This window comes from Silurus aristotelis (genome assembly GCF_946808225.1).
Source record: "Silurus aristotelis genome assembly, chromosome: 23".
NCBI lineage: Eukaryota > Metazoa > Chordata > Actinopteri > Siluriformes > Siluridae > Silurus > Silurus aristotelis.
The window spans coordinates 13,197,341-13,213,271 of record NC_139596.1 but is presented as its reverse complement, the minus strand read 5'-3'; the positions used below and the strand labels follow the sequence as shown (position 1 = coordinate 13,213,271).

Below are 15,931 nucleotides of genomic sequence, written 5' to 3'. Positions count from 1 at the left end.
TTCTTATCAGCCCATTTGGCAAACAATACATGGATTTATTCACACACAACTCGTGATTAATCACAACTTAATCACACAATTTTTTTTTCTGTTCCAAATGTACTTTATGTAGTTTTTAATCTACATGGGCATGGACAAGTAGGGATGCTTTATGCAAATGTATGTTCATTATTAGTAAAACTATACTCAACATAAATTATGAAGACAAAATATTTTTGTAAATGTATTAAAGTAGTTATGGTGGGGTTTTAAATTACGTAAATTATCGGGACACCAAACAGAACTTTTGCTATGTTTTCGAACGGACGGTTTTAATTGCCGGATGTGCGCATCATGGCGGATTTCGGTGTTTGGTTTGAGACTTGGCGCATCAGTAAAACAAATGTTAAGTGATTAAATGGTTTTTTTCAATGGAGTTTATTATAATTTTTTTTATATCTGATTTAAAAAAGGACGTTGTGAATAAATGTGTGCTGCATTGAAGGTTGTAATTTTGCCTCATAGTTATATACTGTATATATTTAATTAATTGATTAATTAAACGATCAAACAAAAATGTGTGCTGCATTAATCGCACGTTATTAAAAAATAGTGACTTTAAAATGATGCCGTAATTTTTACAGCCTTAATAAATATATATTTTTAAATAGAGTTTATAACCTTGTGCATAATGAATCATTAAAAACTTTTTAGCTGATTATGCAGTAGATCTTACTCTAAATGCTTTGAAGTTATTGGATCTTTTGCCCTTTTCCCTCTGACAGGTGCTGTAATGCCACCAATCATGTCCACACACATATTTGTGTCTCTGAAGCTGTGATATGTGGTATGTGTTGCAATTTTAGAGATGATTGCCTGAAGTTCCTTTGACAGTGAAAACCTGGGGTTTGTCAGTGCCAAAGCCATTTGCTCCCTAACAGAGTGTTAGATATACAAGTTTGTGATCCATTATCCAAGCCAAGTGATTTTGCACATTCCAAGAAACCACAGTGAATATTCAAAAGCTCAAGTGGGGTGTTAGGGGTAAACTGAAGAACCTAGATGAAACTAAATGTTGTGTTAGAAAGTGTCCTATTTCGGTGTGAACACGTTTCCTAAGCTGAAACTTTGGTTAGTTATTAGTCACTCTTTTCTCAGACAGCTCTCTGGTCAGGTAGGACATGTAGCCTACTCCAAATGTAGATCGAAGCCTATGAAGCGTTTCAGCACCGTTGTGGGTTATGCAACAGGCTTTCCAGTGCGCGCTCTCGTTTTCTCCAGTTGTCTCGGCGGGACCGCGCACTGAAGCCCGAGGGGGGCGTGCACCGCTTGTCCCAGCCATTTTTATTTTATTTTGCACACTCAGATCCAACGCAATACTTTTGTCAGTGCTATACCAGGGCACTAAGATCACGGGAGATCCTTTTTCCATATCCCAGGTGAGTGATTGTTTTTTTTTTCTTTGACTAATCGTGCGCGTGCATTTAGCCCGTCATTTTTCCAGTCTAATCAGAAAAAGGGTTGTGACGCAACATGTCAGGAAAGCATCGGCGCTCCGGACCTGTGTGTTGCGCACACCTGGACTGCTCACCTGGGCCGCTTTATACACATCCAATAATGTTATTTTACAAACCAGAGGTAAATGTTTGACATATTCAATTGTATGCAGTGAGCAGCAGGAAAACTCAGACTTCTAAAAGTCGTGCAGTTTCTCACTAATGGCAAAACTTATGGAAACCTGTTCTCTTTGCACTGGTAACAGACATTTAAATATCATACAGCAGTGACGTTCTAGCGCATGCATGGTGATCCTAATGGACAATTGCACTAATAATGACTTGGTGCACTAAAACAGAATGGTGTATTTGTTTTGGAGGCAGAAAACTGTGCAGGTTTAAATGACAATTTCAGCTCATATATGTTGAGCATTTTTGGTCATTTTAGCATATTTTGAGCTTGGAACTGATTCCCAAACTAAACTACTGGAAACGTAATGAAGTTGTGTTTATGCTGGATTGGTGAAGTTTTTTTGTAAGACAAGATTGCCTACAGCTCTGCAATTAAAACACACCCGTGCACGCACGCACGCGCGCGCACACATTTCTTTGCCTTTGTTTATGAGAATGGCTGCTCTGTAACTGCGCATTTTGTTAACCCTTGATGCGCAAAACGTTTCTCTTTTCCATGTAATGCACGTATTATTATTATTTTTTTAAGTTTGTTAAAAGTTTAGTGTTGCTTTGTTTTTTGTTTTTTTGTCACCTTCCTTTGTGTGTAAACATGTTACTTAATACAAAAAAAAAAAAAAAAAGCTTTGAAATATGTCCAGAAGTGCTGAAGATCTGAGTTCTGGTAACATGTGTGCATGTGAACCCTTATGCAATCCAATAGATTGAATCTCAGTATCATAAAATAAAAATGGTGCACACAGATGTTTGCCTAAGCAGAGTGTCTGATTTAGTACTTTAATACAAAATGATGTAAGTTGGAAACATTCTAAGGTTAAAATGACTCGTGATTATTGGCTACAAAAACTCCATGTGAAGCTGATATTACCTTAGGGCATTGTCTTTTTTGTTGTGATCTCAAAGGTACAGTGTGTTCTTTTACAAATACTCACATCTTAACAATCACATCTGCTTCAGAATATAAACAAAATAAAGCTACACTGGGCATTGTGCTGCTGCTGAGGAAATATTTCAGAGTGAGTCTTTTATGAATTCGCATGAATTTGCATGTTTGCTGAGCAGAGTTGAGCTTGGTATGAAAGTGCATCAGTGTTGGAGAGAGCGTGTGTATTGAGCTGTGCTGCTGTTCTGAAGGGAGTGTATGGAATCTGGTTTTCGGTTAATCACATTCTCACACATGAGCTTTCTTTTTGTGTTTGACTGCTAATATCTTTTGACAGGGGAGCCATTGACTGGAGATGCATACACACGAACATGCACACGCACTCTGAGACTTGTACTTCACAGGAACACCCTCCTTGACTTTGCCTCTTTACTGTGGTGTTTCTTTGTTGCATACTAGGGAAGTATTTGTGCTAGCTTTTCACATATTTGTTCTTGAAAACTGTAGTTGTTCCAACCTGTGGGACAGATGTCAAATAAATTCACCCTGTCAAATATGACATAGACTTGAAACATATCTCATGAGCACTGACTACACACTTGCCAAACCAGAGAAGGGTGGGGTTAAGGGGCTACCAGCAGGAGCTGAAAGTCTTGATTATATTTGTTTGTGTGTATGTGTGTGTGTCTTGCTGTGTATCTTGTAATAAAGCACAAATACAGTTCTACGATTCTAGAACAAACAGTGGCATTGCAGGGTTCTACTGTATGTATTTTACACATGCTACGCATATCTGCCTGTCTGATAGTGGTAGATGTACTTTAGTTTGAAGGGAAAGTGATCTGCTGTTTGGGCATGTTTAAATATTTTCTCTTAAATATTGTTCTTGTGAAATAGCTGCTGAAGGCTGTCAGTGTCAGGTGGTAAGTAAATATTAATAGAGTTGTATTGGACATATTATATATATTTCACATATAACAGTAGGTGTACAGAGGTCAGTTTTGGAAATGGTGATTTTTTTAAAAAGGCATTTATACAAAAATAATGTGTTGATTGTCGTTAAGAGGGCTGGTATAAAAGTGGTAGCAGGGTTAAGTGCCACCTGTCCTTTAACGATAAATAGAAATCAGTATAAGGTTTCATTTCTGGTTTCCTCATCAGAATTTTTACAGAACCCAGTGTAACAGTACCATCCAATATTGGATATTTAGGTTTGAAATCGAAAGAGAAATATGAGATGATATGACAGAATTCTAGCTTTTGTTTCCTGATATTTACACTAAATGTGATAAAGAAAGTAGAACACTGTATGTTTGGTTTTAATGACTAAACTATATTTGATGTTAAAATACGATAAACCAACCTGAAAACAAGCTGTTTTGAAGCAGAGAAAAGAGGGAAAACTGTTCAAAACTATAAAGCAGACATAGGGTATTGCTAATAGGCCAATTTGGAATGTCCTTAAAAAAAGTCCTTTTACACAGGGAGGAGTTGACAGTATCTCAATTCCCTACTCAAAGAACTGAAATAGAAATAAATCACACAATTCTGGAACAAAAAAAAGACCTCAATTAAATGATTAAAAGATTGAAGGTGTGGAAAAGAAAGGATCTGCTTATGATCCAAAACATACAAGTTCATCTGCCCAACATACTGATGTCATGACTAAGGCTTACAGGACTGCTTCTGGAACAGGCTAAGTAATCATTGTATTGTATCCTTTATGATGTAACCGTGATGGTTACAACAGAACTAATTCAGAAGGCTGCTGAAACATTGTGCCTGCCAGTGTACAGAGAAATGCAACAGGCAATGACCCAAAACAGAAAAGTAAGAGGTTTTTACACTGGGCATGTAGGTCATCAGACTTAAGTTAAATTGAGCATTTCAACTCCAAAGAAGGAACTAAATTGGATAACCCTTAAAACAAACAACAACTATATGAAGCTCCAGTACAGGTTTTTCTGTGCAAATGTAAGAAATCAATGTGTTGCTTCAAAAAACAAAAAAAAACAAAAAAAAAACTGCTGACAAAACAGAACCCTTTAAATAAAAATCTTCCTAACACATTTTGACTTATTTGTGGAGGTGAAATGCACCAGCTGGGTCTCCTAGTCCACTTGTGCATGCATCAAATCTGAAACAGAGATAAATGGATCATTCTAATTACTTTTTTATTTGTTTTGGTAAAAAAAAAAAACATTAGCAGCATATATGGATAAATACATATTTGTATAGGTTATATTCGTGTTATGACATACAGTATGTTAGAAATCACTGTCAAAAAAGACAGAAATTTGTGGGTGTATTTTCATTCTATGAAAATATGCAACCAGAAAAGACCCTCAGGCTTACAAAATCCACTTTCGATTTTCTAATTATGATGCTGCTACTTTTTTAGTTTTGTTTTACTCAGTATTCTTCCAGAACAGCATTATAAAGCCCCAATTCTAATAATTTATTTCCAAAACAGAAAACATTTTTCAGCCAAAAATACTTTTACTCTTTATTCCCCCTGATGCCCTGGAGCCAAGCGTAAACTTATACTTACATTCCTCAGTCTTTTAAGTGTACAACTTTTTTTTTTACTAGTTTCATAGTAGACACTGTTAATATCAATTAAGTTATTTTTATATGATAAAAAAAAAAAAAAGATTTAGAATGGTTTGAATGGTTTAGTCTTTTCCTAGACACCAAGCTACCAATGCTAGGCACTTGAGCAAGGCCCTTAACTCTGATGTGCTCTGTTGTTAAAATGAGAAAACATGTATAAATGTTATTTGCTTTGAATATTGGCATCCGCCAAATGCCATAAATGTAAAGTGAGTTGTTACACTAGTTTTTTGACAAACAATCTAAATTGATAATTGGATATTGGATATACTGCCTTCCAATTATGGCAACAACTCAAAGTTATTAGGAATATTTACTTTGGAGGATGTTTCTCCCTTAGGATGGAGTTCCCCGTGGATGTATTGACCAGTGTGGATCCGGAATCCCTGAAGCACTCGGCAAAAGACTACATGTCTAAACTTCTCCACAGAAATCCAGAAAAACCTGAGTACCTCAGTATACCTGGATCAGAGAAAGTAAGAGTATTCTGTTGGGTTTTTTTAAAGTCTGGAATGTCTAGGTTTATTACTGGGTAAAGCTATTAATAAAGAGTTATACAAAGTGAATAATCTGCATTTGTATGTAATCTGTCCTACATTGGTTCGCAAGTAAAGTGGTAATTCAGTATAGAATGGATAAAATGTCTAAAGATGTCTAATCTTAATGATTATAAATTATTTAGCTTTTTATGTCATGCTATAGATAGAGATTGGCCTCTGTAATGTGGGTTTTGTCCCCCTCCATGGAGCTAACAATATACACAAGGTCCTTGCACTATTTTTACCTAAAGAAAAATTAAAAGGTAATATGCATTTATTTAATAAAAATGTTAATATTTAAATTTATGAATTATTGATAACACTAACAATGCACTGTCCTCTGCTTAGCTGTGGGACTCTATTTACTGGATCATTGGTGGTCTGCTGAAGATATTCTTAAAACAGCAGACCCCACACGAACAGGACTCCTCAAGGTTACTGCTATTACAATATCATCCACAACCTTTTACTAAATTACTTAAAATTAGGGTGAATATTGAGAGAACATTTCTGTCTTCAGGTAAAAACGACTGGAGAGAGGATAGTCCTGTATGTGCTTAACAGGATTATATACAGAACAAAAGAGAGGGCTGATTGCGATGTGAAGTTTCTTTGTCATGAGAAAGACGAATTTGCTAAAATCCTCTGGAAAAATGGCGAGGCGGTGGGCTTTTACTCCGTCAAACCTGAAGGTACAACATGTCTATTTGCCTAAGTTGTTCTTCCAGTTTAGATAATAGTTAAAAGTTAAAATGTTTGAATGAAAAAAACATGCTTCAAAGGTTATAAAAACAGTTGAGTTAAATTGATCAGCTCTTTTAGAGACTTGTTTGGGCAGTTTCTGATATCTTTTTGATCATCTTTCCATCTGAGGCTTCCAAACTTTTTACACTCAGAGTTCTAAATAACAAGTGTCCTTTTTTAGACTTAAAGTAATGTGTAAATGTGACTGTATTGTGCAGTGAAAACCAGTGTTAGAATTAGTTAGGACTAACCATTTAATATCTAAATCAACCACAGAATTATTTTACCATTTCTCTTTTTGTTCCAATTATAGGCGCAATATGCAGTCACTATCTGACCAAGTGTTATGACCTTCCTATCATGGACACCATATTCGTCCGGAAATGTCACAGAAGCAATGGCTATGGTCTCCAAATGCTGGAGGATTTTGTTTGGAGCTTCAAAAACGATTGCATAGGTTTGCAGTGTCCACTGTCACCAGCCATGTACAAAGGTATCGCTAATAATGTCATCCTGTAGCTTGTCTGTGTTTTTTTTTTTATATATATATCTTATATATTCATCACACATGCTAAATTTCAAAATTGTTACAGTTTGTGAAAAATATCTGAACCTTCATCCACAAGACACAAAGTTGCTGTGGGAAACAAATGGTACAGGATGCAGTTTTCAGAGAAGTCAAATAGCAAGAAAACTGCAAGCAATGGACCTAAATAGTAAGCAGTTGATTACATTTTTTAGGTATAAAAACTAGTGCATTGTGAGTTTAATTCTGTTAATATCTTGATAGAGAGTCATGAGTTTATTGGGGATGAAGAAGATGATAATTTCCAGATGGAAGTTGGTATTACTCAAGTAGAGGGGACTATGGATTACACAGAGGATGTGGTATGTAACTCATTAACTCTTAATATTTAGAGATATTAATATGGTGATTCTTATAATATTGGATCATTTTACACAATTACTTACACAGTTTTAACAATTATTACCTCTACATTTTTAGGAGGAGGTTGTCCAGGTTAAAAAAAGAAAAGGCAAGTATTCTACAGAAAGAAAATTCCATGGAAGTTGCTGTTTTCATTTCTTGTTAGCTTATTACTGTGCTTAATAAAAATCTAGGACAATGTTTGTTATATGAGCGGTAAAATCTAATTGATGCAAAATCTGTTACAGCATTTTTTTTAGTAGGCAAATGTGTGTGTGTACACCTAACTGTCAAGTAGTAACAGCTCAAGTGTCAAAAATGAGAAACACTAACAGTTTATTAAGAAACTTATTTTGTTCTTATGGCCTTATATTTTTTTGTCATGGTAATTACAGTGGTGCATGACACAGCTGTTACTACCTACTGCAGAAGCTGCATTCTAAAGCATAAAAAACCTGGAACAGACACAGAAGTGACAATTGAGAAAACCAACAGGTTTTTTGCATTATTCGAACTATTTTACACAATTAATCCACCATTCATGTTTATTATCTAAGTCTTATAGCAGCTTAATTAGAAAGCCTTAATTGAATTGTGGATATCTTTAAATGTGCGTTATGCAGGGTTGAAGACATTGAGCCTGATGTTCATTGTGCGGAAGATGACTTGGTGCATGAGGATGGCGAACGTTTCTTAAGAAAGGTATGCATGAGTGTTTTTTTTGTTTTACTTGGTATCCTGCAGCCTTAATTATCAAATAAATGCATTGACAAAGTCTGAAATTTGTGTCTGCCAATATGTGCTAGAAAATGGCCATTTATCATACGTGAATGCGTTAAATTGCTGTTTATTGTAAACAACTTCACTCTGAAAGGGTGATTTTCTGGCAATGTGTGTGTTTGTGTGTGTGTGTGTGTGTTTGTGTGTGTTTGTGTGTGTGTGTGTGTGTGTGTGTGTGTGTGTGAAATCCTTTGCCATATATATATATATATATATATATATATATATATATATATATATATATATATATATATATATATATATATATAAACCAGCAATGGCATGAAAACCTTTCATTACTTTTGCTTTTTCCTCTGTTGTGTTTGGAAATGTAATTTATTGCAGTGTGAGCTATAAGACCTATCATTACTCATCTAATAAATTGTTGGGAAATGCCAAACCTGTCTATAGTTTCTTGCTGAAGTGTCTAAAAACCCTACGGTAAAAAGTGGTGTAGCTTTCTGAGCATCATAGTTAGTAATTTCTCTGTCAGTTTCACTAAATTGATTGACAATCAGAACAATTGTCACTTCTAATTATTACCTTACATGCGTTTTCACCGTATTATACACGTGATCATGCGTGCGTCTTAATATACACACATTCTTACACATAAAAAACCTGATCAATCACATTCTGTTCATAGAAAAGTAAAACGGTGCAGTGTTCATAAATGCATGGCTGACAGATCATACTCTGGATTTTAACGTGCTACATAAGTAATAATGGCATTGTTTTTGTTTTGTAGGACACAGTGGAGACAGTATTACATGATGTGACCACCATATCAGAGATTTCTCGTCTTCACTGTGAAGAACAAAACATATTGCCCTGTGAGCCTTTTTCTCATTTAGAAACTAAAACAGAGCAGATGATCAAAATACCTCCTGTTATGGAAATCCGAAACAATGAGGATGCACAAATGGTAAAAACAGTTCAGTCACAACAAGATCAAACACCACCAGCAGAATATTCAAACAAGAATGACACAGAAGAAGCAGGACAAATATCAGTGGTTGAAAATATTGTTGATGAGACAGTAGAAATAGAAGTGGAAAAAAGGGAACCTGGAGCACTAGTAGTGTCTTTGGTAGAGAAAGAGAAGAACACAGTTGAAGAGTCTGGCATAGTTCAGGAATGTTCGTGGAAAAAATTTCAGGAAACTGAAGACCTAGAACCAAGTCCTGATAACAAAGAGGAGAAAGTTAGTACTTTGATGCAACAAGAGGAAAACAAAACCACGGCATACAGCTCAGGCTCAAAAGGAAAACATGACAAGCGAAGATCAAACCACGAAACTTCATTAAGGAGTTCTAGAAGACTCGATGATCAGGCTGCACAAAGGGAACTGGTAGAAAGCATTTCCAGAAGTACATCTAAAAAAGCACTTGCAGCCACTTCTAAACATGTGTACACAAGAAAAACCCAATCTATAAAACAACCAGAGGAAAGCAAACAAGTACAAGGTGAGCCCAAATATCAAGGATTAAAACAGACAGAATCTCCTGAAAAAGAGCGGGTCATGGAAAAAGCTGAAAATGAGAATGTGGAAGGGAAAATTGAGACAATAAACATCACCACTGAAGTTTACAGTGAAAATTCGATTGTGACTCTTAGAGAAAATGAAATGAATAATGAAAATAGCAGTTTAGATCAACAACCAACTGATAATCAAGACCTCATGGAAGTGGAGAAGGACAGTGCAGATAAAAATAAGATGGATGAGCAGTTAAGGAATGAAGAACAAGAAAAAGAGACAGCATCAGCAGAGGAAGTTACCAAGACATCCATGGATGGTGAGGAAATAGGACTAGTTGATGTTAATTTTGAAATATCCAAATTAATATTTGATGTAAAAGCACACAAACCATCTGCTTCAGAACACATTGAAGAGCAGAGAGAGGAACCAGCAGTAGAAACTGTGCCAGTAGCGGATGGCCACAGCAAAGTAGCAGCTTTGAAATGCACTTCCAAAACAAAAGCTGAAAAGCAACAAGTAAAAACAAAACAAACAGTTGATGATTTGGAAGTTGAGCAGATGATGGACGTTCTGGCATCACACACTGAAACTGCTTTGGAGCAGTCAGTAAGCTTCAACGCTGAAATGGAACATGTGGAAGCTATTGAAATGGAGGTTGGACCAAAAACACCAGAACAGTCTGCTGCAGAAAATGTTGAAGAGCAGGAGGAGGAAATGGCCTTAGAAAAGGGGCCATCGGAGGACACAGAAGAAGCCATATTAACATGTGCCACTAATGTGCATTTGGATTTTGACAAAGGTTTGACAACCACAGTTGCTGGTGAAGATGCTACGAAAATCTCACAGCCTCAGGTGGAACCCCATAGACCTGAATGTATTGATAAAGAATCTCTGGCAAAACATACTGAAAAAGAAACCGATAAAAAGGTGAAAAGTAAGAAAAGTGTTGCACTGAATGATGAAGTCAAAGTTCCAGAGTCAACTATTACTGATGAAGCAGTTCGAAAAGAGGCAGACACTGCTCAAGAAACACCAACCAAGGAACCACAATGTCAACATGTTGATGAGGATGAGGATGAGGCAAGCTCAAAAAGCCCGTTAAGATTCTCTAAAAGGCTGCAGGGTCAAGCTGCAAAAAGTGAAATAAAAATGAGAGTTTTCGGGAATTCATCAAGTCTGACAGGCAAAGGTACTCCACAACGTAGACACAAAAAACAAATCAAAACCCTGATGCTACAAGAGGAACCTGGACGATTAGATGAGGCTAAGAATAATGAAATGAACATTATATCAGGGATTGAGGCATTAGAAGAGCACATGGAGTCAGTTACTGTAAATTCATTTGAACCTTCTGAAGCTGTGAAAGAAGTTGAGAACAGAGTACCAGAAGACAAAGCATCTTCAGAATTGGTGCATGGAGAGGATGTAATGGAAACCACTTCACTTTTAACATTCCAAGAAGCTTCCGTTGTGCTTGTGGATGTCAAAAAAGTTCTCCCTAATTTAACAGGTGACTGTGGTCCTGCTCAGGAGGAAATAGGTAACAAGCTTATAATGAGTGAACAAGCAGCAGATATGAGAGGTAGAAATGAGAGTGGCAATGAAACAACACAATCACAGGAAGTAGTACTGCTTACCAAAACTCATTATGCAGATGAAGAGAATGCATTGGTTCAGATGGATGTAACAGAATTTGTGTCAGAAAGAATAGACAATAAAAATGAGGAAGCAGTAGAACTGGGTGTGAATGACACACTTATTACATCTAACAAACAAGAAAGGGATAATTGTTCAAAAGAAGTTATGAAAGATGTTTTGGAAGAAAAAACTACTTCGGCAGAACTGGATACAAGTAAAACTCTGTCAGACTGTCAAGCGAGTACAACACCTGCCCAAGGTCACAGTGTTGAGGGATGCACTAAAGATATTTTAGTTAGCACAAGCACAAATCCCAGACGTAGGACTCTACCAGCAAAGCTTACACCGGAAAGAAAGACTAGACCTTTACACAAAGAAACAAGGGTAAATAAAAATACAGAAGAGGAGATTTCAGATGAAGATGTTGAAACTGTATTCACGAGAAATCTCAGACGAAGAACAATAACAGTAACAGCATCACAGAGAAGAAGATCTAAAAATATCACAGGCTTAGCAGAGTCAGAGATGGGTGGACATGAAATAGTAGGCACTGAAGTTGCCAGGCCCACTTTAAAAGAGACACAAGAGACCTATTTAAAATATAAGGAAGTACCTGTTATTTCTGAAACAGCAAGGAAAGACCAGCCGCAAGAAACAACTTTACTTGAAAATTATGCAGAGAAGGTAGATAAGGTGACTGATGTACGAAAAGCTATGAATAAAGCAGCTGTTGATCGTGCAGAAGTTGAAAAAACAGAAAGAAGAGTTCTATTAGTTGATGCACCAGATAAGAATCGGGAGAAAGCACCTGATAAACCAAACCAAGAACAAGTAAAAAGTACAAACTCCGAACTGGAAAGAGAGCAACATGATCGAGCGCTGCAGGAAATGTTGCTTAAGAAAACATTTGAAAAGGGACTTGGTAAAGGAGTGGAAGAAAATCACTTTGAAGAAGAAAAAGATAGTAGTATAAACTTGCAGATTACAGAAGCAGTTCCTGATCAGTTAGAAGAAGGCATAGGTTGTGAAAGAAGGATGATAAAAAAACTAACAATAACTACCAAAGCTCTCTCTGTACGAAAATACAAACAACTCTGTGAACAAGATCAAGGTGGAAATGATGGGCAGACAATTGTGTGGGCAAACACTGGAGATTCTGCACCTGTAGAGACAATGGTAATGGAGATGGCTAGTGTGAAGTCACCTGCAGAAAACCAAGCAACGAATTATGGTCAAGAAAAAGAAGATATTAATATTATAGGTGGAGAAGATTCTAAACTAGTTGCGCAAGAAGAAGATAATGGTGAAGATCATGGTGAGGCAAACAAAGAACAACAGTCCTTAACAGAACAGACAGCATGTGAAAACAATGCAAGCAAAGCTGCTAAAGTAGCCTATGAACATAAAAGGATTGTGGCTACCCAAGAAGTACCAGAGCTATGTGAGAAGATTGTTGAGAAAATGACAGAAGCCAGTGTAATAGCAGATGAAAATTTCACCTTGGCGCTGGATGAAGAGCTTGACCCTAATGATGCAGAGTGTAGCCAAGTGGTTGCAGAGACCAGAGCTTTATTTCAGGAAAGTGAAAAAGAAATCACAGATGCAGAACAAGACTCTGGAGTGATGACACAACACAACCTTCAAGGCAGGGAATCAGCAAAAGCTTCAGCTAAACAAAAACCAACTAGGAAAAGGAGAAAATTGCTGCAAGATAGTCCAAGTGAAATGGAAAATAAGTCTGAGGCAGAAGAGGTAGAAGAGGTACTTGGGGAAGAGGTAAAGACACCTCAGCAAAAAAGAAAATCCGAAGTTAAGCTAACACCTCGGAGATCTGAACGGCTTTTCAGAACAAAAATAATGTAATAAAAAAAATTAATAACAGCAGTTGGTTAGTGGACCATACATTTTTAAGTATAATTTTGATACACAAAATATAGTGTATAGTATATAGTGCAGACCTGGGCAAACTACGGCCCGCGGGCCACATTCGGCCCTTTGCACGTCCCTGTCCGGCCCGCGTGAGGCCAATCATAAATTACAGGGATGCACCGAAAATCGGCCACCGAAAATTTTCGGCCAAAATACCTAAATCACCGAAACAACACGGCAGAAACACAATTGTAATGACGCAATAAAAAAGCGCAGCAGCACACGGTTATTTGGATAAGAGCAACATGTCTGCGGTGTGCGGAGAGCGATTTGCAAAACATGCAATGCTGAAATTTCAAGAGGGGGTGTATCTATAAAGAGTTTCTCCAAGTCGGGTTTAATTTATCACCTGGAATCCAAACATCCCGATTGCCATTCTAAATATGAGAAGAACGCGGCGAAGAAAAGTAAAGTCAATCCGAGCATGCGCACTCCGTCTGTAGAGGACGTTTTTGAAAAGGCAGGAAAGTTTTCCAGTGATGGTGCCGAGGCAAAAGGCATAACACAAAAAATGATGCAATTCATTGCCTAAGATCAGTGGTCTCTAGTGGCTCGATGGGTTGATCTTTCAAACATTCCCCGTGGATCCCGAAAATAATAATAATAATAATATAATATTATTTATTACACGGTTTTTCTTAATGCTGTAGATTAGAACCTTCCATTCACTTGAATGGGCTTCCAAACGTTCGGCGGTCAATTATTTTCGTTTAACAGACCCGTTGCTAATAATAATTGACCGCTGCCTGTCTGTCAATACTATGAATGGTAACAAATAAATAACAATAATTTATAATAAATACAACACTTTTGTAATTGATTTATTCTTTGAATTGCAATGCATTGATTTTAGTGAGGTTAGTACTCATTTATAGCCATAAATGCAATGGTTCTAAAAATTGACAATCTTTTCTTTTGGTGTTTCGGTTTTGGCCTTGGTTTCCTCATTTTTGGTTTTTGGTTTCGGCCAAGAATTTTCATTTCGGTGCATCCCTAAAATATTATCGTTCGTGTGGCCCTCTGACACAATTCAGGTTTCTCATGTGGCCCCTTGTAAAAATTAATTGCCCACCCCTGATATAGTGTATACCATTTTTTAGCTTTCTATTTTGTCACTTTTAACTATTCAATTTTGCATATTGTTAGTGATACTTTAATAACTGTTTCTCACAGACAGTGGGCTTTTAAAGTCTAAATTTATACTTTGATATAAACTTCTGAAGAATATCTATATACAAATATTTTACTATATTTTTTTTTATTAATTGGAAATCATGAATGGTGGGTCTGTAGATTTGTGCTTGAACAATATTCAGTGATATATTTCTCTTTTTTCTGTATTGTCTACACATTTTTAAAAAAACATTTCTTGCATGTTCAATATGTTTGGGGACTTCAATGGTGAAATATTCAGCTCTTTTGTAGTTATAGTATAAATATAACCAGATCTGTATTCAAAATATTATCTGGGTCTTGATTCTTTAAAACACAATCATTATAAATGTTCCCTATTCAGTCCCGACTGTGAGAATAACTGCAGGTACATAGTGTAGACATAGACTTTCCACTTGCATTTCTTAGCATCTTTTAGCATGCATTGCATTGTTACTAGAACAATTTTACAATTGTAAAACAAAATTTTATTATCTGTTCTTTATAAACCATTAGGGGAATTATATGTTACACCTATATACATTGCATCTCTTTTCCTGCACCACTAAACAGTTCCATTATTGTTTTTTTTTTGCTTTATATGTGCATTTTAATATACTTTTATTTTTCTTGTTTTAATAAAGAATTTTCGATGGTAAATTGTGGTAGTTTTTTATTATCAGGATTGGTATGATTTACAGGTGATTACATTAGTATCCTAATAAGAAACTAAAACATTCGAATCAGTATATTGTATAATTATTATCCAAAAAAGTGTGGATATGCAAAGAAAATAATTTCACTTCCCTACATTACAAATAAAGGCTATTTTAGCTATTTGTATATATACATTTTAAATGGTATATTTATATAAGAACTATGTCTATTAAAAATAGGAATTGTCCAAAGTCCAGCACGAATTGGAGAACAATCCGTTCCGCACAGGTCTCTAGAATCATGTTAAAATATTAATTAAAAAAATGTCAAATGTTGTTACCTAATGAATGTATTCAGGCTGAAAACCACCATAAAGAACACAAGCAGAGAAAAGATGTTGATGATCAGGTGATCAAGAACGTCTCTGCTCTCATGTTTACATCGCTGATTCCCTCTGTCTCATCCAATTTAAACCCCACACTTCTTGTTGCCTTCTGCCCTGCTCGTTGTTTGGTTCATAATCCAGCCTACGTCTGTGGTGTGTGAGTGCCAGGAAATGATACACCAGTGGTGGATTGAGAAAGCCACGAAATATCAAGAAATATGTTGATGGGCAGTGAAAGGAAATAAAAAATATACCAAATAGATTAAAAGTCTGGTTAGAAAATGAGTCTGGTTAGAAAATGTAAGAAGTAGTGTAAATAATAAAATGAGTGAAAGTAAAAAGTTAAAAAGAAAAATAAATATTGAAGTAAAGTACTGATACATAAAAATACAATAACGAAGTATTTGTACTCTGTTACCTCCCACCTCTGATTATATTTATGTTACCCAGATGAAGATGTTTCCTTTTTGAGTCTGGTTCTCCTCAACTTTTCATCATGCCATTTCAGGGAGTTTTTCCTTGCCACTTTCGCCACT

General features: G+C 36.2%; 1 protein-coding gene across 1 annotated transcript; it reads left to right on the top strand.

Moving 5' to 3' along the window:
• Nucleotides 1-1,191: 1,191 nt before the first annotated feature.
• Nucleotides 1,192-15,306, top strand: fam169aa (family with sequence similarity 169 member Aa; the record flags this gene model as incomplete). Its single annotated transcript, XM_083527555.1, has 13 exons — nt 1,192-1,418; nt 5,504-5,639; nt 5,866-5,965; nt 6,051-6,136; nt 6,223-6,394; nt 6,760-6,939; nt 7,040-7,162; nt 7,237-7,334; nt 7,453-7,483; nt 7,770-7,869; nt 7,998-8,076; nt 8,903-13,048; nt 15,250-15,306. Exons 2-13 carry the CDS (start codon nt 5,505-5,507, stop codon nt 15,304-15,306), a joined length of 5,307 nt encoding a protein of 1,768 aa, XP_083383681.1. The 5' UTR covers nt 1,192-1,418; nt 5,504.
• Nucleotides 15,307-15,931: the final 625 nt, after the last annotated feature.